Below are 23,984 nucleotides of genomic sequence, written 5' to 3' on the forward strand. Positions count from 1 at the left end.
CATAGCAGGTTGTTCCCAGTCCCAAAAGACCAGTCTCTTACTGCAGATCAATTTGTACTTTATATCTTACACCAAAGAAAATGCTGCCAGCCAATTCTAAAGTAAAATAACCAAAGATTTATTAGCTAAGAAAAGGAAATGAGAGTTATTGAGAGGTTAAAGCAGGTAAAATATATGCACAGGTGAGTCACAGTTGTAATTCCTAATGGTGGCAGAGATGTAATAAACTGCCTGTTTCCTAAAAGTCTTTTCAGGGTACCCAGATTGTCTCTGGAAATCTCTGCTTTGCATCTGGTACACTTCCCTGTACAAGTCCAAACAGTCCAAAGATGAAGGATCTCTCCTTGAATCCATTCTCATAGCTTCACAGAAAACAAGCTGAAGGTGTCATTGCTGACATGGGCTTTTTCCTTTGATGACAGAGAGTGAGGAATGCATTTTGATTCTTTGACCTCTGATGGTCACCCACAATGACCACTGGCTTTGAAATGAGCACTTTCCTGTTCAAGTTCTTCATTTGCATTCCACTAGGCTTCTTTCTCCTTTGATGGGTTATTTGGTTGCAGGGATCCACACAATGTAAATGTTTTCTGTTACATTATAACAGGAAACAGACAAGTGAAAACAAGGCAAGTAACGTACTATTCGTTTTCATTACTTTTAAACATCAAATACACTTTAACAATTACGTTGATCTATACTGCTACACCAGTGAATTGACCTGGGGTTTCGGCATGAGCTGGCACCTGGTCTGCCAGTGTCCCGTGTACATCCTAGGAACAATGTGCAGGCTATGCTGACAGGATGGGGTCTCTGGCGCGGGAAGCAGTGAGTCTGAAAAAGATTTGCGGGGTGATGGTGGATGATCAGCTGAACCTGAGGTTGCAGAGTGATGCTGTAGCCAAAAGGGCTAATCTGATCCATGGATGTATGAGCAGGGGAATATTGAGTAGGAGTAAGGTGGTGATATTATCTCTGCTGCTGCCAGTGGTGTGACCCCTTCTGGAATACTGTGTCTAGTTCTAATGCCCACAAGTCAAGAAGGATGTTGATAAATTGGAGAGGGTTCAGAGAAGGGCCCCAAGAATGATTTAAAGGGTTGGATAACATGCCGTACCGTGACAGACTCAAGCAGTTTGAGTCTTGACCAAGGGAAGGTTAAGGGGTGACTTGATCACAGTTTATAAGTTTAAATTTTGTTAATTGGCTCTTTGATCTAGCAAGCAAAGTCTAACATGATCCAATGGCTGGAAGTTGAAGCTAGACTAATTCAGGCTGGAAATATGCCACACATAATTGAGGTTGGTTAACAATTGGAGCAACGTACCAAGGGTTGAGGTGGGTTCTCCATCACTGCCAATTTTAAAATTAAGACTGGGTGTTTTTTCTAAAAGATCTTCTCTAGTTCAAACAGCAATTAATTCAGGAAAGTCCGATGGCCTGTGCTAAGCAGGAGGTCAGACTGGCCTTAGAATCTATGAATCAGTGTGACCCACACTGTTCAAACATGTGACCCAAATACTCATGAAAACAATCTTTACATACCCAAGTCAGTCATTATGTGTTTTAGGATCTGCCCTTTATTCAGTAAGAAAATATAAGGCCTGATCCCACTACAATTGAAGTCAGTGGAAAAACTCACTGAGCAAGTCCAGTCCAGTGGACATATTTTCTTAGCTGATGTAAATTGGCATAGCATTTGATGTCAATAGAGCTTTGTTTATTTACTCCAGCCAATGATCTGCCCTGTATTATATCTGTACCCAAACGGCAACAATGGCATTCTAAAGAATTGTCTCCTTTCACTGAAGGTCTTTCTTTCACTCACAGTGAGAGAGGGAATTTGTCAGCAGAACCATTCAGACAAGTACAGTGCTCCCTTTAAAATTTGATAAGATTATGTACTCAGATTCAACATCAAATGAAAAGAACCAGAAAGCAATCGTGCGGTAGCAGAGTGGGTTAGATTTTCTGTCCCTTTCTTTTCATACAGCGGCAGAATACGATTCCAATTTGAGGGCTTCTTGCAAAATCATTTTGTGGATACTAATGGGGAATTTGAGGGATTTCTCTGAACTCTTCTGCAAACTGGCAAGCCTACCAGGTTTACAACCCTGAAAGTTGGGGACTTTAAATTTAAAGAATTTCATTGGCAGTCATGCTAAAGAATTTCCTTGCCAGTGAGATGCTCCTTGAAAAATGTTCAGAGCTTGTCGTGTTTCTGACAGCAGTGCTCAGAAAGGAACAGGAGCGGAGCTGTTTTACCTTATCTCCAGCAGCTAAGAATGAGCCTTTTTTTCTGTTTTTTTAGGGGTTTATGTTGCTGCCCATCATCCTAAACAAACAAGCAAGCAAAGTTTATTTTTACTTGAATAAGAAGAAAAAGATGCTGGCCCAGATTGTCATCTGCATTCTATGGGGCAGATGGATTGAAATCAATGGTGTTAAGATGAATTACGTAAGCTGAGGATCCAGCCTTCTATCTGCTAGGCACAGTTGAAGATGGTGGGCAAAGTACTAGGTTCTGGCATCCCAGTTCTGTAGCCAGTTTTCTGCTTGCCCAATCCCTAGCATAGTTTAGAGCAACCTCAAGGATGCTTTAAACTACAGTGGCTCATTCTGGCTCTGGCACACAGGCTAAGGACAACCCAAGGATGGCGGTATACTATATACAGCACTAGGGAGAACACTGCTGGAATCCTGTGTCTTGTTCTGATGTCAACACTTTAGAAGGATGTTGACAAACTGGAAATGCATTCAGAAAAGAGCTAAGATTTGAATCGAGGTCTGGAACCCATGCCGTGCAGTGATTGACTTCTGAAGAAAGAGAAGGAGTACTTGTGGCACCTTGGAGACTAACAGATGTTTTATGCATCTGATGAAGTGAGCTGTAGCTCACGAAAGCTTATGCTCTAATAAATTTGTTAGTCTCTAAGGTGCCACAAGTACTCCTTCTCTTTTTACGGATATGGACTAACATGGCTGCTACTCTGAAACCTGACTTCTGAAGCTCCATCAGTGTCGTTTATCTGAGAGAAGGTTAAATGGTGACTTGATCACAGCCTACAAGGCCCAGATTTTTAAAGGTATTTAGGCATTGCTTGCATTCAGCAAGGCCTACGTGATTTGATGGTGAGTCCCATTTTCATAAGTGACTAAGGAGCTTTTTCTTATTGAAAGTCAATGGGACTTATTCTCCTAAATACCTTTGAGGATCTGGGTGTTAGGAATCTAACTCCTATTGAAATCAGTGGGAGTTATGCACCTAAATACCTTTAAAGACCTGGCCCTGCTTGCCTAAATCACTTTTCAAATTGGGATTTAGCCATCTAAATTCCTTATGTCTTGCAATGCTGACCAAATAATGGCTGCATGCCTTTAAAAATCTAAATACCTGCACATGGAGATTTCTGATCGTGATCTGATCTTTAATCCAGCAGATGAAGGTAGAATAAGATCCATTGAATGGCTGGAAGTTGAAGCTAGAGCAATTCAGATTGGAAATAAGGTGCATTTTTTTTAACATTACAACACTTTACCTGGTGAGGTGGTGGATTCTCCATCACTAAAAGATATCTACCTTAACCAGAAATAATGTGCTGGATGCAAGGGAAATATAGGGTGAGGTTCTCTGGCTATTGCTATGCAGGAGATTGGACTAGATGACCGTAATGGTCCCTTTTTGCCTTAATATTTATGAATCTATACTACCTACGTGGGAGGTGTGGGAGGGGGAGTACAGGTTGCTCCCAGGGAGACCACCTGGCCAGTATTTGACTGGCCTGTCTGTTTTTTTTATGGATTTGCCAGTTGCCAGAAAAATAATTTAATCTGCTGGGTTTTTGTTGTTGTTGGTTTTTTTTTTACACGCATCTAAAGATTTTCATTATTATTATTTCTGTGTCCAGCTAAAGATGCTGCAGTGTTCCCACTTCTGCAGTTTAAGCTGTAACAGATCAACACGATTAAAAAGACAGCAGCTGTCTTCCCACCAACATGCAAGTGCACCACCTATGTGTGTGTGAGAGGGTTTGAGTCACGTGAGTGAGGAGACAAGCGATGTTCTCAATCTTATCTATACATGTTCTCTCTCTAGATACTATAAGTGGCTGTTGAGGGGGTAGACAGGAGGGTTGCAGAGTTGCCCGGGGGTTGGTGTTGCAGTGGGCTTGCCTTGGGTGGAAGAGATGCTGGGTTTTTTTGCATTTCAAAGGTGGTAACCCTAGCTTCCCCTGTGCTAGCTGGGGATTATCCCATGCCTGATCCGTGCCTTGCCCTTATGCAGGGAGCACAGGGTGAAGGAGGAAAGGCTCTTGGGCCTAGACCTTCAAAAGGTATTTAGGCTTCTACTGTCCCTTGAAATCAGTGGGAGCTAAGTGCCTAAATGCTTTTGGGGATCTGGGCCCTGCACTCCCACTCCCAGAGCCCACCCTCACTTATTATGTAGTCCTTAAGCAAACTCCCGCTGGAGTGACTGGACCAAATCCTGAGAGGTGCTGACCTCTTGGGGTGTTTCTGGTCTTCAGGACCTCTCAGGTTTTATCCCAGAGGCTTGTTTGCCTGAGGGGAAAACTGATGAAAGGCCTCGGGATTTGGCCCATTGTGTTGACTGATAGCTACATTAGAGCAGAATGTGGTACCTGGGGGCCAGACTCTCCATTGGAATAAATTGGTGCAGCTTGATTGGCACAGCTTAATTCGTTTCAATTTCTGCCCACAGAGAGTATGGCCCCATTATCACTGTTCCGGTACCATAGTGATGCCTCCTGTTTAATACTGGTGCAGTCAGTACAAAATAATCCCACCCATTTTAAGCCTATATGAAAGTGTTACACTCCTTTAGAGTAATGGACAGTATGTTTATGGCTCTGAGATGGAGGTAACTATAAAGCACTATAGCAAATTGAAAGGCGATTGAATTTGATTGCAACTCTTTCTTTATTTCTCTCTTTCTCTTCTATAGGTTGCCCTGGGATGTGGGATAATATTACATGCTGGAAGTCGGCGAGTGTGGGCGAAATTGTCTCTGTCAAGTGTCCTGCTCTGTTCAGAATTATTAACTCTGAAGACGGTAAAGTGCTCTTCTCCTTTCTTCATTTGTTCCATATTGTTGCTAGATTCAGTAGCCTCTTGCTGCTTGCAGTCATGCTGATCATACAGCCAAGCAATTGGACTATTTAAGGGGATCAAAAGCTCTTTAGTGGACTGGGGCTGCTGGAGGCATAGTGTTTAAACAATACGTCAGGCTTCCAGGATTTGTGTGTGTGTGTGTGTGGAGGAAAGCATCGCCTAATATACAAGATGAGAGGATCACTACACTATGGCTAATTACAAAATAGAAAGCTGCGCCCTTAGATACTGATTGAAGCTAATGGGAATTGTGATTGCTGTCTAAAGGGCCTTGTATTATTAATACAAAATTAAAAAAAAAAAAAGAGAGAGAGAGAGACAGGTCCTGAAGTCAAAACTCAGGGTCAGATTCTGGTTGGCCTCATGCACATGTGGTCAGGAGGGGGAGAGGATAGAAGGAACTCCCGTCTTGTGTCAGGAAGAATTCCAGGGCCTTCATTCACCCAAGGCTGGGGGTGGCTCTATTTATGCTCCCTATAAGGGGTGGAAATGGGAGGGACCATGGTCCTACCACCCCAGGCATCTCTCGGTGTAGCTCGCTGGTGGCACCGTAGGCGAATCAAGGGTAGCAGTAGCAGTGAATATGCAGCCTGAGGCATTCAGGAGTCTGATAGCTCTTGGTGTTCCCTCTGGGCAGTACAGCTGTACATCATCTTCAATGCAGGGTTGTGCCTAACTATCCCAATCAAGCCCTCAGTCCTTCCTCATGCAAAACTCCCAATGAAATCAATGTGAATTTGGCCTGAATAAAATCTTCAGGACTTGAGCAAGTTATAATTAACTATTAAACTATTTAGTCTGATTATTGACATTAAGGCACAGGAAATGAGGTTCCCACTTGAATGCATGAGAGAGACAGACTTTCAAATTTGTTTGGCAAGTTTTGTTTTTAATAGTAATCCATTAACCACATTTTTGCTGCTGTTAAATAGCCCAATTCTGGACAATTCCTCCCAGCGCCAATCCTAATCCAGTGCTGTATCAGTTAAATGGCAGCTTCCCTTGAGAGGGGTGCTAACAAAACTTGATCCTGATCCCTACGGCTATTTTGCAAATTTTTCACATACATTCTTCTATAGTAAAGTCCACATTTGCACCTGCAAACACTGTACAGAAAAAGCTTTGTATATTTGAGCAAGTAAGGACTTCATGCACAAGTTCATGTGTGTGCTAAACCCCATTACACTGTTATGCTTGCTTCAGTGTCCTGGTCATTTATTCTTGTAAAAACGCTATTTTGGATTTTATATGACTCAATGTTGTCACAAAGACCTTATTTTTGATGTCCTATAATATATAAGACCAGCTGCAGCAGCCTCAATAGTGCTAAGGAATTGGTTCTGTAGTGACTCAGAGATGCACTTTCTGAATCATCAAAGGCTAGTGATGGTAGCAAAACGACATGCCAGAGTTTTATGGAGATAGCACAGGCAAGAAAATTCTTGCTGTCTCCATGGATTTTTGACCAGCCTGAGACACGGATACCCATCTGCATCAGTCACACACACACACAGTCACTCACTCAGTCTGATGGCCAAACTAGTTCATTCAGGTCATCTCCAGAGCAGCAGTTACATTCAACCAAAAGTTTTCCCAGTACGATAATCACGGGGTGCTCGCTTTCTGGAGGCAGAACGCTTTTATAATGTTTATTGTGCACCAACTGGCGGCTTATTTATCATTTTCTTCTGATGTAATTAAAGCAGCCCGGCTTTCAATAGAGGTTCTTGTCAGATGATGTTCCATGAGAAGCCCCTGTTTTTGAGTGGTTTGTAATCACATTCTTTAAATATCCTTGAGCTGAAGCTTGGCAACGTAGAAGATCTTTTCTTTTTTTATGCCAGTGCACTGCTCAGGGATGTTGCTGGTTTGGCAATGCAGAGTGACGTGCTGTTTATCTACAGCACGGGCAAGATTTCTCTATAGTAAACATGCCTCAACCCCAACCCTCCCAAGTGTCCCTCGCCATTATGAATGTCAGTCCTGCATTTGTTTCCATTCCACCCATATTTGGTGCTCTCTCTGCATCGGAAATAAACAGCTGCAGAACTGCACTTGCAGACAGAGCTATGTACCACAAAGGGATGAGTCCAGCAGTACTTTTAAGTTTTCTGCATAAATACTTTTGTGTCCTGCGTTTAGGATGTTTGTCACATGTTGCCTTCCGCAGTTGGGCCTTGGCTGGTCGAGCTCTCAACCTTGACCTGGAAAGGTGAGAAGAAGTGCAGTGTAGATACCCATTCAGCCCTCTTGGTCTCCATGCCAAAATCACTAACAAGTGCCAGGTGGCATCACTTGCAGTTTTCATGTGTAAACCTGTCCAATAGAAGCAAGTCCAAGACCCGCCAAATCATCAAGTAACCATACAGCTATTAGATCGTTAACAATGTGAGGCCACTATTAACTCAGACTGGCTTTGTACTAGTGACCCAAAGGTGGAGGACTCTACATCCATTTCAGATCCCCATGACCTTTTTGTATCATCCTTACAACTTTTTTATTTTTATTTGTCTGGTATTTTTGTTTCAGTAGGAGCAGAGTGGAGCAATAGTCACATTTCTATGACTGTTCCGTTTATAAAGGGTTGGTTAATTACCGGACATACCAGGATAGGACATTTCACATGAGGTGAAAACAGTAACCAAAATGATATTTTAAGATCCATCTGGCTGAGAATTGCGGAATTGCTCCCAAATCTCTTCTACTCTAGTATGTTAAGGACGGATCCAAGTTTCTGAGCTGTTGCTCTGCTGGGATTCCAGGATACAACATTTCTTTCTTGAAAATATATTTATGTGACCTCCATCCATCAATCCAGAGACCTTGCTTTCATTTTAGTCTTTTGGGGAGGTTATAAATCAGAGACTCGTAGGACTGGAAGCAACCTTTAGAGGTCTTCTACTCCAGTCCCCTGCACTCATGGAAAACTGGAGAAATGGTCTGAAGTAAATAGGATGAAATTCAATAAGAACAAATGCATAGTACTCCACTTAGGAAGGAACAATCAGTTGCCCACATACAAAATGGGAAATGAGTGCTTAGGAAGGAGTACAGTGGAAAGGGATCTGGGGGCTCACAAGGGATCATAGTGGGTCACAAGCTAAATATGAGTCAACAGTGTAACGCTGTTGCAAAAAAAGTAAATCTCATTCTGGGATGTATTCACAGGAGTGTTGAAAGCAAGACATGAAGTAATTCTTCCATTCTATACCATGCTGATTAGGCCTCAACTGGAGTATTGTGTTCAGTTCTGGGCGCCACATTTCAGGAAAGATGTGGACAAATTGGAGAACGTCCAAAGAAGAGCAGCAAAAATGATTAAATGTCTATAAAACATGACCTATGAGGGAAGATTGAAAAAGCTGGGTTTGTTTAGTCTGGAGAAGAGAAGATTGAGGGGGGCATGATAACATTTTTCAAGTACATAAAAGGTTGTTACAAGGAGGAGGGAGGTGAATTGTACTCATAAACCTCTGAGGATAGGACGGGAAGACTGGGCTTAAATTGTAGCAAGGCTGGACATTTAAGTTTAGGCATAAAGTTGCCGTTTGTCATGGTTTTCGTAGTGCCACTGTTGATTCTGCTGCTGACATGTCCTCGTTCACAGGCCATTCAAAGCATCCCAGCTCATCTTTGGTAAAGAAATTGAGGTGACGTGTGGCAAAGCTGCGATGTTGCACGGCTGTGTAACAAAGGAGGTCAAGGCACTACAGTGAAGCATCTTGGTCCCACTGGGTGTAATTTAATGAGCTGTGATCCTCAATAGCAATGTTGGCTTGTTTCTTATTTTTTATTTTTTCCCACCCAATGAAAATGCTGTCTTTCAAAAGAATTCTGTTGAAGTCCAGAAAGCACCCACCACTCAGTTTGGCACGACTGACAGGTTTGAGAGCAATTAATTCTGTCGGTCCAGATTAGTAGATCAGAGCTTGAGTAAAAGCTAGTACAGATGACAGAATCAGGGTCCTGCACTTAGGACGGAAGAACCCAATGCACAGCTACAGACTAGGGACCGAATGGCTAGGCAGCAGTTCTGCGGAAAAGGACCTAGGGGTGACAGTGGACGAGAAGCTGGATATGAGTCAGCAGTGTGCCCTTGTTGTCAAGAAGGTCAATGGCATTTTGGGATGTATAAGTAGGGGCATAGCGAGCAGATTGAGGGACGTGATCGTTCCCCTCTATTCGACATTGGTGAGGCCTCATCTGGAGTACTGTGTCCAGTTTTGGGCCCCACACTACAAGAAGGATGTGGATAAATTGGAGAGAGTCCAGCAAAGGGCAACAAAAATGATTAGGGGTCTGGAACACATGACTTATGAGGAGAGGCTGAGGGAGCTGGGATTGTTTAGCCTGCAGAAGAGAAGAATGAGGGGGGATTTGATAGCTGCTTTCAACTACCTGAAAGGGGGTTCCAAAGAGGATGGCTCTAGACTGTTCTCAATGGTAGCAGATGACAGAACGAGGAGTAATGGTCTCAAGTTGCAGTGGGGGAGGTTTAGATTGGATATTAGGAAAAACTTTTTCACTAAGAGGGTGGTGAAACACTAGAATGCGTTACCTAGGGAGGTGGTGGAATCTCCTTCCTTAGAGGTTTTTAAGGTCAGGCTTGACAAAGCCCTGGCTGGGATGATTTAACTGGGAATTGGTCCTGCTTCAAGCAGGGGGTTGGACTAGATGACCTTCTGGGTCCCTTCCAACCCTGATATTCTATGATTCTATGATTCTATGGCCCAGGGAATAGCAGCAGTGATAGAGTTAACTGAAGCAGCACATGGCTGCTATTTGTATGGTCCCTGGGTTGGGACCCGGAGTAGTGGGTAGGCCTGAGTCCACCCTCCAGCCACTGGCAGGGTTGCCTAAGCCCCAAGAAGGGGATAAGGCTTCTTTAGAGGCCCAAGTGAAGGACGTGACTTAAAGAGCCCCCTGGGAGGAAGCCCTGGAGGCATTGCGCTATACCAGGCAGACACGGACTTAAAGCAAGCCCAGAAGGGGCTGAGAACTGAGCCCAGAGACAGGGCTGCAGATATCAACCAGGGCACACTGGTAGGTCCTGTTGGACTTTTGTTACCCCAGAAGGGGTTTGTTTATTCATGCATAGAGACTGTGTTGCCCAGAGGGCTGGCCACTGAAAACCCACCTGATGTGGTTAACAGCCAGCCCAAAGGTGGCGCTGGAGGAGAGAGAAAGAGAGAGAGTGTGTTCAAGTTTGCACCTGACCAACAGGAGGCACTCCTGAGAGGAGAGTGTCCCCAGTCACACCACCCTTAGTTGAGAGAGAAGGTTACAAATTCCTGGCCATGTGGAGGTGTTAAAGAATATATTGAGTCACTGCTAAATGTCTGAGATTCCAGAGATCAGTGTAAATTCAAAAGCCTGTCTCTTCCACCAACAGAAGTTGGTCCAGTAAAAGAGATTACCTCACTCACCTTGTCTCACTAAGATTCCAGGAGCATTTCTGCTCGGGGTCCTGATGACTTTTTCTTTGAGGGAAGCCAGCCTTCTGCATCCTTGCAGGAGGACATCAACAATTGCTGTTAACAGGGGAACACTTCTTTCTGGCTGGTCTTTCATCACTGGTGAGTTTGCAGATGGAGACCATAATTCTCCCAGCTTCTCTAAACAAGCAAGAGGGATTGAAACTCAGCATGACCCTGCTCCCACATCTCCAGGCAGTCCAGTTGGGAAAGGGGTGGGGGGAATTCACAGCAAAGAAGGATCACCTCTGTATCCAAACTTCCATACAGTGCCCTTGGTCTAGCCTGGGCAGATGCTGTGTTAGAGGACAAGAACATTTTGCTGGCCTTCCCCACAACCCCAGCATGGGAATGTAAGAGGTCTCTGTGCTACCAAGGATCAAACACAAAGTCTGATGACCACCACCAGTGCTCCAGTCTCTTCTCACTACTTCATCAAAATACCAGCGTGTGAATGGTATTCTCGTCTCTCACAATATCCTATCTGAGCCGTAATGTGCTACCAGGCTCTCAGCAAAGTGCCCCAGCCACTGAATAGTGTCTGCCCTCGGAGAATTCCAGGCAGAAATTGCAATCTAAACCAATGCCCTCTGTAACCTTGCTGAGCTACTGCTTGCCATAGAAACGGTAAATGAGACCACAAGGAATCGACATCTGAATTGCTTTCAGAACAGATGGAAGGTGAGGGACCTGGAGGACTTACTGTGTGGGGATGGACTGAAGGCAGTGGAAACAGCAAGGAGAGGGACAGGTGCAGTGTGCAGGAAGGTGAGCTTAGCAGTGGGAAAAGCTGACGAACAAGACCCTGGAAAAGTTGGTGTCTAACTGGACTGCTGCTTGCTGATGCCGCTTTGCAAGCTGGTTGAACAGATTGCTGCAGGATCTCATGCACAGCACAATAGGCGAGGGAGGAAAAGGGCATCTTGTAGTAGAAGCTAGCTCTGATATTTATTAGCCAGTAAGCGTTAACAATACAATCAGTGCTGTACAAGACACAGAAGGCATGATCCCTGTCCAAGAAGCTCACACCCTACCTAGGTGGAGAGCACAATAGAGAACGTCTAGAGAAAGTGTTATCCATATTCCATCTCTCTCTCTCTCTCACACACACATTTATATAGGGCTTGATCCTGCACACACTGAAATCAATGGGGGCTTTGTGATTGATTCCAGTTGTCTCAGGATCATATCCATTTGAGGGTTACCTTTTGTGAGCTGACCCTGCAACCCAAAATACTTAATGAGGGAGAATGAGAATAAGAAAAATAGGTTATCAAGGTGCTTTGGAACAACATGAGCTCTGACTGCCTCTGTTCCCTCCAGCCGTACCTGCTGCACCACTGAACAAAGGGTTAAATAGAAGTTATCCCCAGATAAACATGAACACAAGATACACCCAATCCCAAGGCCAACCGACATAGAGAGCAGGGGGGAGAAAGTCAATTTGTAGAAGACAATTTAAAAGAATGTACTGAGGCTTAAATATGTATTATATCCTATTTTTTGGCCTGTTCAACCTGAGATGCACTTAGAAGTTACTTGAGCATTATGATTCACATACATCAAGGGGGTAGCGAGGAGGTAGTTGTGATTGTCTAGCTTCAATAGATCAATGGCATTTCTTGTTTGTCAAAACTCTATTACATTAATGACCAACAGAGAGGAAGGATGTTCTTGTGGTTAATACAGGAGACTGAGATTCAGGAGATCTGGGTCCAATTCCCATCTCTGCTGTACACTCCATGTGACCTTGAGCAAGTCATTTCATCTATATGCTTTGGTTCTCCCGTCTGTAAAATGATGATAAACAATACTTCCTTTGTCTGTCTTGTTGATTTAGATTGTAAGTCTCTGTCTCCAAGTATTCTCTCTTACCATGTGTTTGTAGAGCTTCTAGCACAGTGGGACCCTGGAGTTTGCTTAGGGTTTCCAGGTGGTACTGTGATACTAGTAATTATAAATAGCTATACAGCTGATGAACAATTTTCTGTAATTTTGAAAAAGTGGCACTTCGTAAGTATCAGAGATGGCCATAGATTGTTAGGCCAAAACGCTGTCCATGTGCAGAGAACACGCCTTCCAGGCTGACCAATATTGTCTCAGTGGTTCCTTGTACTCCCCCATTGGTCTGCCGGTATCCACCTGTTGTCATTTGTCTTATGCTTAGTTTGTAAACTCCATGGGACAGTGACTGTCTCTTTTTGTTCTGTTTGTACAGTGCCTAGCACAATGGTCCATGACTAGGACTCCTGGGATTGACAGTAATACAAATAATAAATAATAGTAATAATAACAGAAGGGACAACCTGATCATCTCATCTGAGCTGCTGCACATCATAGGCCACTAAACCCAACCCAATAATCCCTTCATGGATTAGACTAAAATATCACTGCCCTCTAGAGACTATAAACTATTGTGTCAAACACTGGACAAAACGGTCTCTCAAACAATATATTAGACAAGTAACACTCTGCTGAACATATGATTAGATGGAGATTATTAGACCTGCTGTAGAGTTTATTGACATGTGTAAGCAATTACTGATTGAAAAATAAATGTTCAAATACATTATTTGATGGATACTATTCATCAAGTCTTGTGCTGTTACTTACAACACATATAGCACAGACTTCAATGTGAACCATGACTGTAAGACTTTAATTGAAAAGGAGGACTTGTGGCACCTTAGAGACTAACCAATTTATTTGAGCATAAGCTTCCATGAGCTACAGCTCACTTCATTGGATGCATACAGTGGATCCGATGAAGTGAGCTGTAGCTCATGAAAGCTTATGCTCAAATAAATTTGTTAGTCTCTAAGGTGCCACAAGTCCTCCTTTTCTTTTTGCGGATACAGACTAACATGGCTGCTACTCTGAAACCAGACTTCAATTGAAATCCGTAATGAAGAGGAAGTGCTATTTATTCACTGATTTTGTTTTTGAAAATGTGTTTTCTCTGTAGCGCCTTTGATGAATCTAGCCCATTTTAATCATCTCAATGTGTTTCCTTTGATTTATTTGAAAAGCCTAGTGCACCAGAGCCCTCAGTGTCCATGTGCTGAGAATAATATAACAGAAGGACTCGGGTGGGAGCCAGGAGGGCGAAAAGTTCTACAGCAAGGCAGCACATCAGCTGCAGAATGGTCATTGTCTGGGTCTTCAATGCAGTTCTTCTTCTTTTTTAGCCTGTGAGTTTCAAAGCCAAGCTGTGCCTCATTGGAACATGGTGTGGATGCTTCGGGACTAATTATGCCCGACCTTACATCATTAAACCCCAGTGTCAGTCCATTGATCTCCAGGGAGTTCCAAAGGCCTACAGCTGAAACCAAGCGGGGTTAATCAAGCTCCCTGTGAATGCTCACTGGGACATGGAGTACTGCACCCATTCTTTGTAAGATCTGCAGCCAGGAAGAGGAGGAGAAAGCCAAAGAATGTTGTGGTTGTAACTCTGGGTTTCTTGTTGAAAAAGAAACTCTGTTCTTGTTTTAACAGGACTTCGAGAATTTGAGTCAGGTTGAAGGTGCATGCTGATACTGTGTTGGGAGTCCATATGAGTACATACCATTGAGAGCATACATAGTAAGGGCTTGTCTACATTGCCCGCTGGATCGACAGGCAGTGATCAATCCAGTGGGGGTCAATTTATCACATCTAGTCTAGACGCGATAAATCGACTGCCGAGCACTCTCCCGTCGACTCCGGTACTCCACTAGGGCGAGAGGCTCAGGTGGAGTCGACGGGAGAGCGTCAGCCATCAACTTACTGCAGTGAAGACACCATGGTAAGTAGATTTAAAGATGTCGACTTCAGCTACATTAGTCACGTACCTGAAGTTGCATATCTTAGATCGATTCCTGCCCTCCCCCCCCACAGTGTAAGACCAGACCTAAGAGCAAAATTCTGTCCTATTTGAAAGCTCAGAGGATTGGACAGCGTCCAGTCAGCAATCTCAGGTTTCCTATCCAAATTCAGATTTACACCCTAACCCTGCTTAACTTTAAGAATGGGAGTAACCCAGCTGAACTCGGTGAATAATATGAATAAACGTAGGGCTTGTCTTCATGTATAGCAACACTGTAGCGTTTTAGTGAAGCTGCTTCTATGCGAGAACTTCTGTCGGTGTAGTTAATCCACCTCCATATTCTAGGTTTGGATACATGCACACTTGGGTGCTGTAAACTTCAATGAGAATGGCACCCAGAGATGGGAAAGCCAGACTGTAGCCCGTAGCTTCCCTGCAATTATATTTACAACATGTTTTTTATCCTCACGCTCATGTGATTGGCTTTGACTTCTAGTTGTAATGCAGAGCATAATGTAGAATGTAAATCTAATTGACTTTCCAGTGGCTTAACGTATTAGTGAAAATTAGGTTGATGGATAAAGTCTAAAAGCTCCAGATAGTAAAAGGTTCTCCTGGAACTTTCTCTAATGCATTAGCAAATTCTGGGCTGCAGAAAAATATGTTAATAAAATGGAAATGTGCTATTAGGACACTCAGAAATTTAACATTGTAGAAAATATCAATCCATTAACTTTGTCCAGCACTGGTAAAAATGCAGCAGTAATTTGGCTAGATGGGGATTTTTTTTCGACATAAAAAGGCTATTCATTACACAAAGCTACGTTAGTGTAATGTTGTGGCTGTGACTGCAAATGTTATGAAATGCAAAATGAACCAAAAGCCTATGTTCCGTCATCCCCATATCTGAGTGCCTTCTGAGTAGTCAGAAATAAACACGAATAGTAAGAATCTATCTCTTTTTCTTCCTTGTCAGCTTCTAGGAGAAATAGTTTGAGAGAGAGAGAGCATGTTCCCAATAGTTAATGCTATGAGAAAAATAGTATTAGAAAGGCTAGAAAACCTGCTGCTTTAAGATTTAAGACAATCTTTATTAGGGATTAAGATGAGACCTTCATGTGGACCAGGTTATCCCACATCTGCCTACTGTGGAGATTCTTGCCCCTTCCTCTGAAGCAGAGAGACCGGATACTGGGCCAGATGCACCATGAATCTAATCTTGTCTGGCAATTCCTGTGCAAGTTTTGCCATTGATTTCAGTGAGAGTAGGTTTGGGGTCTGACTGAGGGACCGCAATCAGAGAACCCCGAGCTTTGCATTGGATTCTGCTCCCAGTAAAGTCAGTGGCAAAACTCCCATTGATGCCAATGGGAGATGGATTGTGCCCTTGACCCTTTTAGATAGATCTAGTATTTGTGCTGTGAGAGCTGGTCATATACCATTTGACAAGTACAGCATTCAGTGAATATTGATGACACAAAATGTTGGTCAACCAGTCCCACTATTTGCAGACCTAACCAGTGTTTCAAAATATGCAACAAATATGACCAGCAAAGAAGTGGCAGTTGATGGATTTCTGCAAAGAACCCTGTCACCGTATTGGCATTCTGTTCACGAGGTTCAAGATTAGTCCTTGAAAATGACTAGTGAGTTGAGGACACACATTAGATGTTGAATACATGTATCCAAGCAACCTCAGCAGCCCAGTTTGCCTGCCAGGGATTTGAATAGAAGGATGATGATGATGACGATGCAAGAGGCTTGGATGTTTTGGCTTGCTGATTTGTTTTCCTGGCCCCCCCACTCGCCCTATAATCCCTGTAATCCTCCCACTGAAGTCTTTGATTTCCCATTTAGTTGCTCCAAAGTGCCATTTCAGTTTATTTTAAGAGCAAAAACATGTGAAATAAAAATTAAAAAACGTAAAACACAAGTTCCTCTTATGTGGTGCTGGCAAGGGTCCATTCATTATTTTTGTCCTGTACCGCTGTTCCGTTTTCAGCAGGAGCTAGACAGATCTCTCAGCATTTTACACCATCTATTTTTATAAAAGACCTCCATAAAAGGTAGATGTGTGGCTATTCCAGTCCCTAGTTAATAGCTGTGGGTCACGTTCGGAGTTAGTGTAGGACAATCTGAGGGTATTGGGACACTCCATGTTCTAAAGGACTTAAGGTCATCTAAACAGTCAGCCTGCAAAAGGCAGATAAAACATTGTCCACATCTTTTCACTGTGTATTTTTTCAGTAGAGCATTGACAGAACTAGTCTGAAATCGTGAAGATCACAGTTAGTTTTCCACCATGACTCTTCTTCTCTGGTGCAACACTGCCACCTTGTGGCTATACATGGATCATCTTTTATCTGACTGGTATGCTCAGTTCTCTGACACAGAGCCTCGTGCAAAACCCACTGAAGTCACTTGAGGGACTCTGACTTCAGTAGGCTTTGGGTCAGGCCCTTAGCTTCACTAAGGCAGCAAATAGGATTGATGGGAGGTAGGCAGAGGGCAATTCCAACTTGATGGCAGAAAATCAACGAGCTTTCAGATCTACCCAAGCACTCCTCAGATTTCCTCTGATCTGTCTATCTTGTCTGCATTGCATCATCATGCATTCCAGGCATCAAAATTGTTGCAGTATCTTGGATCTTTTTTTCAGGATCATGTCACGTCATAAAGGAAGCTGTGCAGCTGGGAAACTTTTCTAACCAGGCATATACCCCTACCCCCCCCCCCCCCCACACACACACACACTCACACCACACCCAACACCTTGAATTCAATTAAGCAGTAGTTGAAATCCCAAGTCTTTGGCTCAGCAGGGTAGCAGGTTGATCTGCCTGGCAGAATATGAACTAACCTCACAGGATTTTCAGGCTGCTGGAAATTATGCCAGATCCGCTGGCATAATTCACTGTAGCTCTAGTGACTACAATGGAGTGACATTAATTTACATAAGCTGACTGTCTGGCCCAATGTGCACTCCAGAGCAGATGTGTCCAGTACTGTGCAAGGATTAATAATTCCAGCTTCCAAGGAGTGTGGGTGTGTTTTAGACCAGCCCCAATTGGCCTTACGGCCCCAATTGGCCATCCACGCTTCTCTGCTGGCTGCAGATGTCGAGACAAATTACAACTAAGGAGACTGAGTGGGGGAGTAAAAGTTAAATAAAGATCCTGCCCTTCCAGCCTTACTCCAAAGGCTGAAGGGTGTGAATAATGGTTTATTGTCTGGTATCTTGGAGTGAGGTTTGCCACCCTGCAAACAACAGCAGAACCCTTCTATGTATATATTAAATTAGAGAATTTTAGATCCAGAGATAGGCTCCCCTGCAGCTTACCCCAAATACCCACAACTACTTGTGCTTTACTGTACCCAATACCTTAAAAAAATCTGAGTCTCATTTCCCACTAAAGCATAAAGAGACATAGCTTAAAATGCTGTCTTTGCATCCCATGCAATCTTAATCCAGGTCCTCAGTGCTATATGAGGTGTACATGAAGGCAGAATTTGATCCTCAATTTGTTTTTTAACATGGGAGGTAGCTTCATTTTAAATACAAGAAAAATGAGGCCCAGACTGGTTAAGTGACTTGCCCAAGGTTACATAGTATCTCAGTGGAGGAGACCTGAATAAAACTTAGACCTGCTCATCATGATATAGGGAATCACTGACCTTCTTAAACAAGACACTGCTTATTAAGAAAACCAACTGCAGATAAACAACCAACCAGGTTTCCACACAATTTGAGTACCTGCTTTGGGTCTCTAGTTTTCTAGGAGCTGCACCCTGCCTGGAACACTATACAGCACACAGAGATATCTAGTGATTGAATAATATACAGGAAGTAAACATATCAGGTACTGGGCACTGCAATTTAAGAAAGATATAGACAAATCAGAGGGTCCAGAGGAGCGCAACAAAACTGATGAAAGGTTTAGAAAATCTGACCTATGAGGAAAGGTTTAAAAGAAAGTGGCCATGTTTAATCTTGAGAAAAGACGAGTGGGTGGGGGGCTGATAACAGGCTTCAAATATGTTAAAGGCTCTTATGAAGAAATTGGTAAGGTTAATGTGACCAGATACTCAACACAATTAATTGTAACGACAAATGGGAAGGAACACAAGCCAAAACAGGGAAAGAACAGGTCAAAGAATATTTAGGTAAATAAGATGTATTCAAGTCAGCAGGACCTGATGAAATTCATCTTAGCAGACTCAAAGAACTAGCTGAAGCAATCTTGGGCTCATTAGCAATTATCTTTGAGAACTCATGAACAATGGGTGAGGTCTCAGAGGACTGGCAAAGAGCAAACATAGTACCTACCTTTAAAAAGAGGAACAAAGAGGAGCCGGGGAATTATGGACCAGTTAGGCTAACACTGTTACCTAGAAAGATACTGAAATAAATTATTGAACAATCAGTTATAGGATAATAGAGTTATAAGGAATAGCCAACATAGGTTTGTCAAGAACAAGTCATGCCAAACTAATCTAATTTTCTTCTTTGTCAGGGTTACTGGCCTAGTGGATGGGGGGAATTGATAGACATGGTATATCTTGATTTTTGTAAGGTTTTTGGAACAGTCCCCCAACACATTTGCATAAGCAAATTAGGAAAATGTGGTCTAGATGAAATTATTACAAGGTGCAAGCACAACTGGTTGAAAGATTATTCAAAGAGTAGTTATCAATGGTTTGCAGTCAAACTGGGTAGGCGTATCTGGATCGGATCAGTCCTGGGATCAGTGCTAGTCAATATTTTCACTAATGACTTGGATAACAGAATGTAGAGTATGCTTATAAATTTTACAGGTGACACCAATGTGGAAGGGATTGCAGGCACTTTGGAGGACAGGATTAGAATTCAAAACAACTTTGAATTGGTCTGAAACCAATAAGATGAAATTCAAAAAAGACAAGTGAAAAGTACTTCACGTAGGAAGGAAAAACCAAGTACACAAATACCGAATGGGGCATAACTGGATCACAAAGTGAATATGAGCCAACAATGCGCTGCTATTGTAAAATGGCTAATATTCTGGGGTGTACTAACAGGAATATCCTATGTAAGACATGGGAGATAATTGCTCTGATCTCCTCGATGCTGGTGAGGCCTCAGCTGAAGTACTGTGTCCAGTTCTGGGTGTCACACTTTAGGAAAGATGTGGCCAAATTGGCAAGAGGCCAGAGGAGAGCAACAAAAATGATAAAAGGTTTAGAAAACCTGACCTATGAGGGAAGGTTAAAAAATTGTATCTGTTTAGTCTTGAGAAAAGAAGACTGAGGGGGGACTTGATAACAGTCTTCAAATATATTAAGGGCTGTTACAAAAAGGACAGTGATCAATTGTTCTCCTGTTCACCGAGGACAAGAAGCAATGACCTTCATCTGCAGCAAGGGAGATTTAGATTAGTTATTAGGAAAAACTTGCTAACTATAGGGAGGTTGTGAATTCCCTATCATTTGAGGCTTTTAAGAACATGTTAGACCTGTCAGAGATAATGTGGGTATATGTGGTCCTCCCTCAGCGCAAGGTCCCTTCCAGCTCTACATTTCTATGATTCTGTATCCTTACATTCTTGTTTTCCTGTCAGACATACATTCATAGATTCCGAGGCCAGAAGGGACCGCTGTGATCACAGAACTTTCCCAGACATTGCAATCACATTTTGTTATTATGGAAAACAAACCAGTAAAAAAAAAAAAAAAAAATCATCTGTGCTAACCAGATGTCATTTCTTTCCAGGTTGGGAAGTGGATAACATGGGGCAAACTCATCCAGGTAGGAGGCAGTTCTGTTGGCTTCCAAGCTTGTATACATCTTCTCCCAGAGCTCATCTCTCTAAATTGCTCTGGGTTATGATGTGCCTCAGACTAAAAATTTAGACAGACACCCGTTATTTTTGTACTTCGTAAATATTGGTAGTACAATAGCACTCATGAAGGGAAATAAAAATTTGATGTCTTTTAGAATTAGTTTAATCTAAATGCTAAAATGTCTTACTCAAAATCATATGGTTATTGCATAATACAGGGCAGAACTAAGGTTGTTTAGGTGCCTTAATTGTGCATTTCCATTCATTAACATGTTTGGATTTTCTTTATATTTTATCATAACTCTTATTGTCTTGGATTTATACCGCTTGATTTTGGGATACATTACAGGGATGTCGTGGGTATTTTATCCTAAATTACTGATCTGCACTCTCAACGTTAACTCCATCTTATTGTAGATTTTTAAATGTGTGTGTGTGTGTGTGTAAACTTTAGCATAAGTATGTTCGTCATTCAAACTAGAGGGTGAACCCATATTTGCAATTTCACCTTTCCCAAAGGCAAAACAAAACAGGCCACTTATTTAGGACCTGATCCAAATACCCTGGAAATCAGAAAGGAGACTTTCCTGGACATTGGATCAAACCCATATTGTAGAAGCTGTAAACAAAATGTCCTCACTATATTTCTGGTTTTGTAGGTGATTTTGACCTATTGGATAGCACAGGCCAAACTCCCTTAGGTAAGGAAAAGAAACAAGGATGTTTTATTTATTTTTACACTGTTCTAAAGGAATAACCCAGCTTTCTCTCCTGCCAGCTGGAAGTTATTTTTCAGATGAATTCTAATTATAGTGCCATGCTTAGTTATGCGTTACTTTTAGCAGCATTATGAAGATCCATCATTGAATGTTACAGTCTAACAAGGATATAATTATAAATTATATTTACTACTGTAACAATAATTACTGAATGGTGTAGAAGAAACCCAACAGTGTGATTTAGTAGCTATTTCTGCAGAGACCTGGGAGCTGGTGTGCAACAATAACGTACTGAAATTCAGCAAATAATAGAATGCTCACAGAAGAATGCACTGGTTCAATAGGTGCGTTCTGTTCCATGTATGGATGAATGACATGACTACATGTCAGTGGCACTGACCTTATTTTTTCTGTGCTGCCTAACAAAATTGCTCTAAAAATGAAAAATACCGAGCGGCAGAAAATCCTCATGCAAAAGCTGAAATTGGAATTCTGGTTAAGGTTCAATCCAAATAGAAGAAACTGGAATGGCTCAATAAATAGAAAGCATTCTACAGTTCTGGCTTGCAGGGCATTCAGAAAAGAATTCAGTGCACCCACGTGCACTGGTCTAATTTTTCAGTGTAGTCACAAGAGCTACTACTGTGAAACAGCCATGTGCTGGTAGAGTGTTCTGGGTAATCAGAGATGTGAACAAGCATGTTAACCATCCTTCTTGGCTTCAGAATCCTCCTCTTAAACATTTCCATAACTGCAGTCTTTGGACTGAAGCTAAGGTTTAAGTTACGTTGTTGTCAGGCCAGGAAATGTGTGGTAATGCTCCAGTCAGTAAAGGAAGATGTGTCCTGCTGTTTGGTTTGGCAACGGCATTTCCCTTGTGACCTATTTTACATGATGCTTGTGTCCATTCCAGATGTAGGGGACATCAGCAGAAACTGCACAGAGGATGGCTGGTCTGAACCTTTCCCTCATTATTATGATGCCTGCGGGTTTGATGAAAATGAAACAGAGTCTGAAAATCAGGTAGGAACCCTTTAAAATGAGGAGCAAGTGAAGAACAGTGCACACATGTTAATTGTTTGATTCAGGGCTGATCCATACAACATTCTCTGTTATTCATATCCATAAATATGAGTTCTAAAGCGGCAGGGCTTTGCTTGTAGTCTAGCATTACACTGCATATTTCCATAATATTAATACATACCGCTTATGCAGCATGTGGCTCTTATAAACATTAGTTAATTAATCCTTACAGTTGACTACGGCATATAGTCTGCCCTAAAGTAAGCTGCTATGCCTTTAAACAACGTAGGAAGTAGTGATTGCAATCATAAAAATCTAGTTTTTGCCCCACACATTATCAGTCACCTCAGTAAGGCATTAAGCCACAGACAGACCCAAACCTATGCTAACCGTGGTCATTATATATGGCACGGGAAAAGTACATGAAGACATCATGTATGAGCCCAGCCCTGTTCATGTTTCTCATCCAAGCAGTCCCATTAAGAGCTGAGGTGAGTGGAATTACTCCCCTGAGTGAGGTGAGCAAGATCTGGCCCTACGTGACAGTACTGTTGGTGACCATGTCCTGTTTGTTTCTCAAGGATTACTACTACCTCTCTGTGAAGGCTCTGTACACAGTGGGATACAGCACTTCCCTTGTATCCCTCACCACAGCAATGGTTATCCTGTGTCGTTTCAGGTGAGTCACCAGGAATGAGTTGTCACTCATCTCTGTAGGGGGGACGAAAGATCAGGGTCCAGGGAACCAAAAAAAAAATCAAGTCCTTGACCTCAGGAGTTACAAAAATAAGATGCCAGCCGTCCCTTAAAAATCAGATCTTTCCAATGGGTGTTGTCATTGATTCTTGGTTTTGTTCATTTTTCAGTGTACATGAGATTGGAATTTCCAAAGCACTCAGGATTGGCCTAACTCTGGTCTGTCTTAGGTACTTATCTGGCACCTGTTTCCATAGCATCTGAACACTTTGTGATCTTTTAACATATTTATCCTCTCAATATCCCTGGGAAATAGGACAGTGCTATCATACCCATTTTACAAATGGGAAAATGAGACACAGAGAAACTTAATGACTTACCTTAGGTCACCATCGTTCCTCTCTCAAATCACTGATTAATGAAATCTTGAAGTCAATGGTAAAATGGCCTACCTCTGTTCCTAGGTAAATGGGTAAATGGGACTATTACTATCAACTTCAATGAGAACAGTTAGGTTGAGCACTTTTGAAGGTGCTGCCCATGAAGTCTTCATGGAAAGTTCTGTAGGAACCAACTCTCACACCTGTGTACGCGCTGTCCAGGAAAATTAGGCACAGACATTATCAAGGTTCTCATGAGTATCATCTCTTAAACCAGGAAAGCAAAATTCCCCGCTGTCTAAAAACCTAAACCTACAATGCAAAGATTAAAAACTGAATCCAAAATTTTGATTAAAATTCAATAAGAGATGCCAGCATTAGAGCAAATGCATTTAAAAATCTTCCATAGACCTAAAATATTTTTTGTCACACAATGCACAGTTAGCCAGTAGAATTCATTGTCACATGATATCATCAAGGCCACGAGGTCAGTAAGATATAAAAAAATGCCGAGGTCTCCCAGCCCCATGGAAAGCACAGAATACTGTTTCCTGAGTTGCTGGATTGGCTGGGATCACATGTGCTCAAACTCCAGGTGTTCAGACATGAAACAACCAGTCTGGATGTTGTATTCTTAAGAGAGAAATCAATCATCCACCCTCATTTCCTCTCTCCTTTTTCTAGGAAGCTTCACTGCACTCGGAACTTTATTCACATGAACCTCTTTGTTTCATTTATTCTACGAGCAATATCAGTCTTCATCAAAGACGGGATTTTGTATGCAGAACAGGACAGCAACCATTGTTTTATATCTACTGTAAGTAGAACCAAGGCCGAAGTCCGTTGTTTTTCTCTAAGGAGATAATGATTGTTACTATCTGTATTAATAGTTGGGGATTGGTCCTGCTCTGAGCAGGGGGTTGGACTAGGTGACCTCC

At 42.4% G+C, this 23,984-nt stretch overlaps 1 protein-coding gene across 9 annotated transcripts in view; it reads left to right on the top strand.

The window, feature by feature from the left end:
• ADCYAP1R1 (ADCYAP receptor type I) overlaps positions 1-23,984 on the top strand; it is a 180,541-nt gene that overhangs the window by 92,238 nt on the left and 64,319 nt on the right. For 8 of the 9 annotated variants that reach the window (XM_048837440.2, XM_048837444.2, XM_048837441.2 and 5 more), the window contains exons 4-9: positions 4,964-5,071; positions 20,159-20,194; positions 20,888-20,929; positions 21,861-21,970; positions 22,552-22,649; positions 23,731-23,863. In XM_048837440.2, coding sequence (XP_048693397.1) covers positions 4,964-5,071; positions 20,159-20,194; positions 20,888-20,929; positions 21,861-21,970; positions 22,552-22,649; positions 23,731-23,863 — 527 coding nt within the window. The remainder of the gene's footprint in view (positions 1-4,963; positions 5,072-20,158; positions 20,195-20,887; positions 20,930-21,860; positions 21,971-22,551; positions 22,650-23,730; positions 23,864-23,984) is intronic. The other variant, XM_048837443.2, reaches the window with a different exon arrangement.

Source organism: Caretta caretta, chromosome 2 (assembly GCF_965140235.1).
Source record: "Caretta caretta isolate rCarCar2 chromosome 2, rCarCar1.hap1, whole genome shotgun sequence".
Classification (NCBI taxonomy): domain Eukaryota; kingdom Metazoa; phylum Chordata; order Testudines; family Cheloniidae; genus Caretta; species Caretta caretta.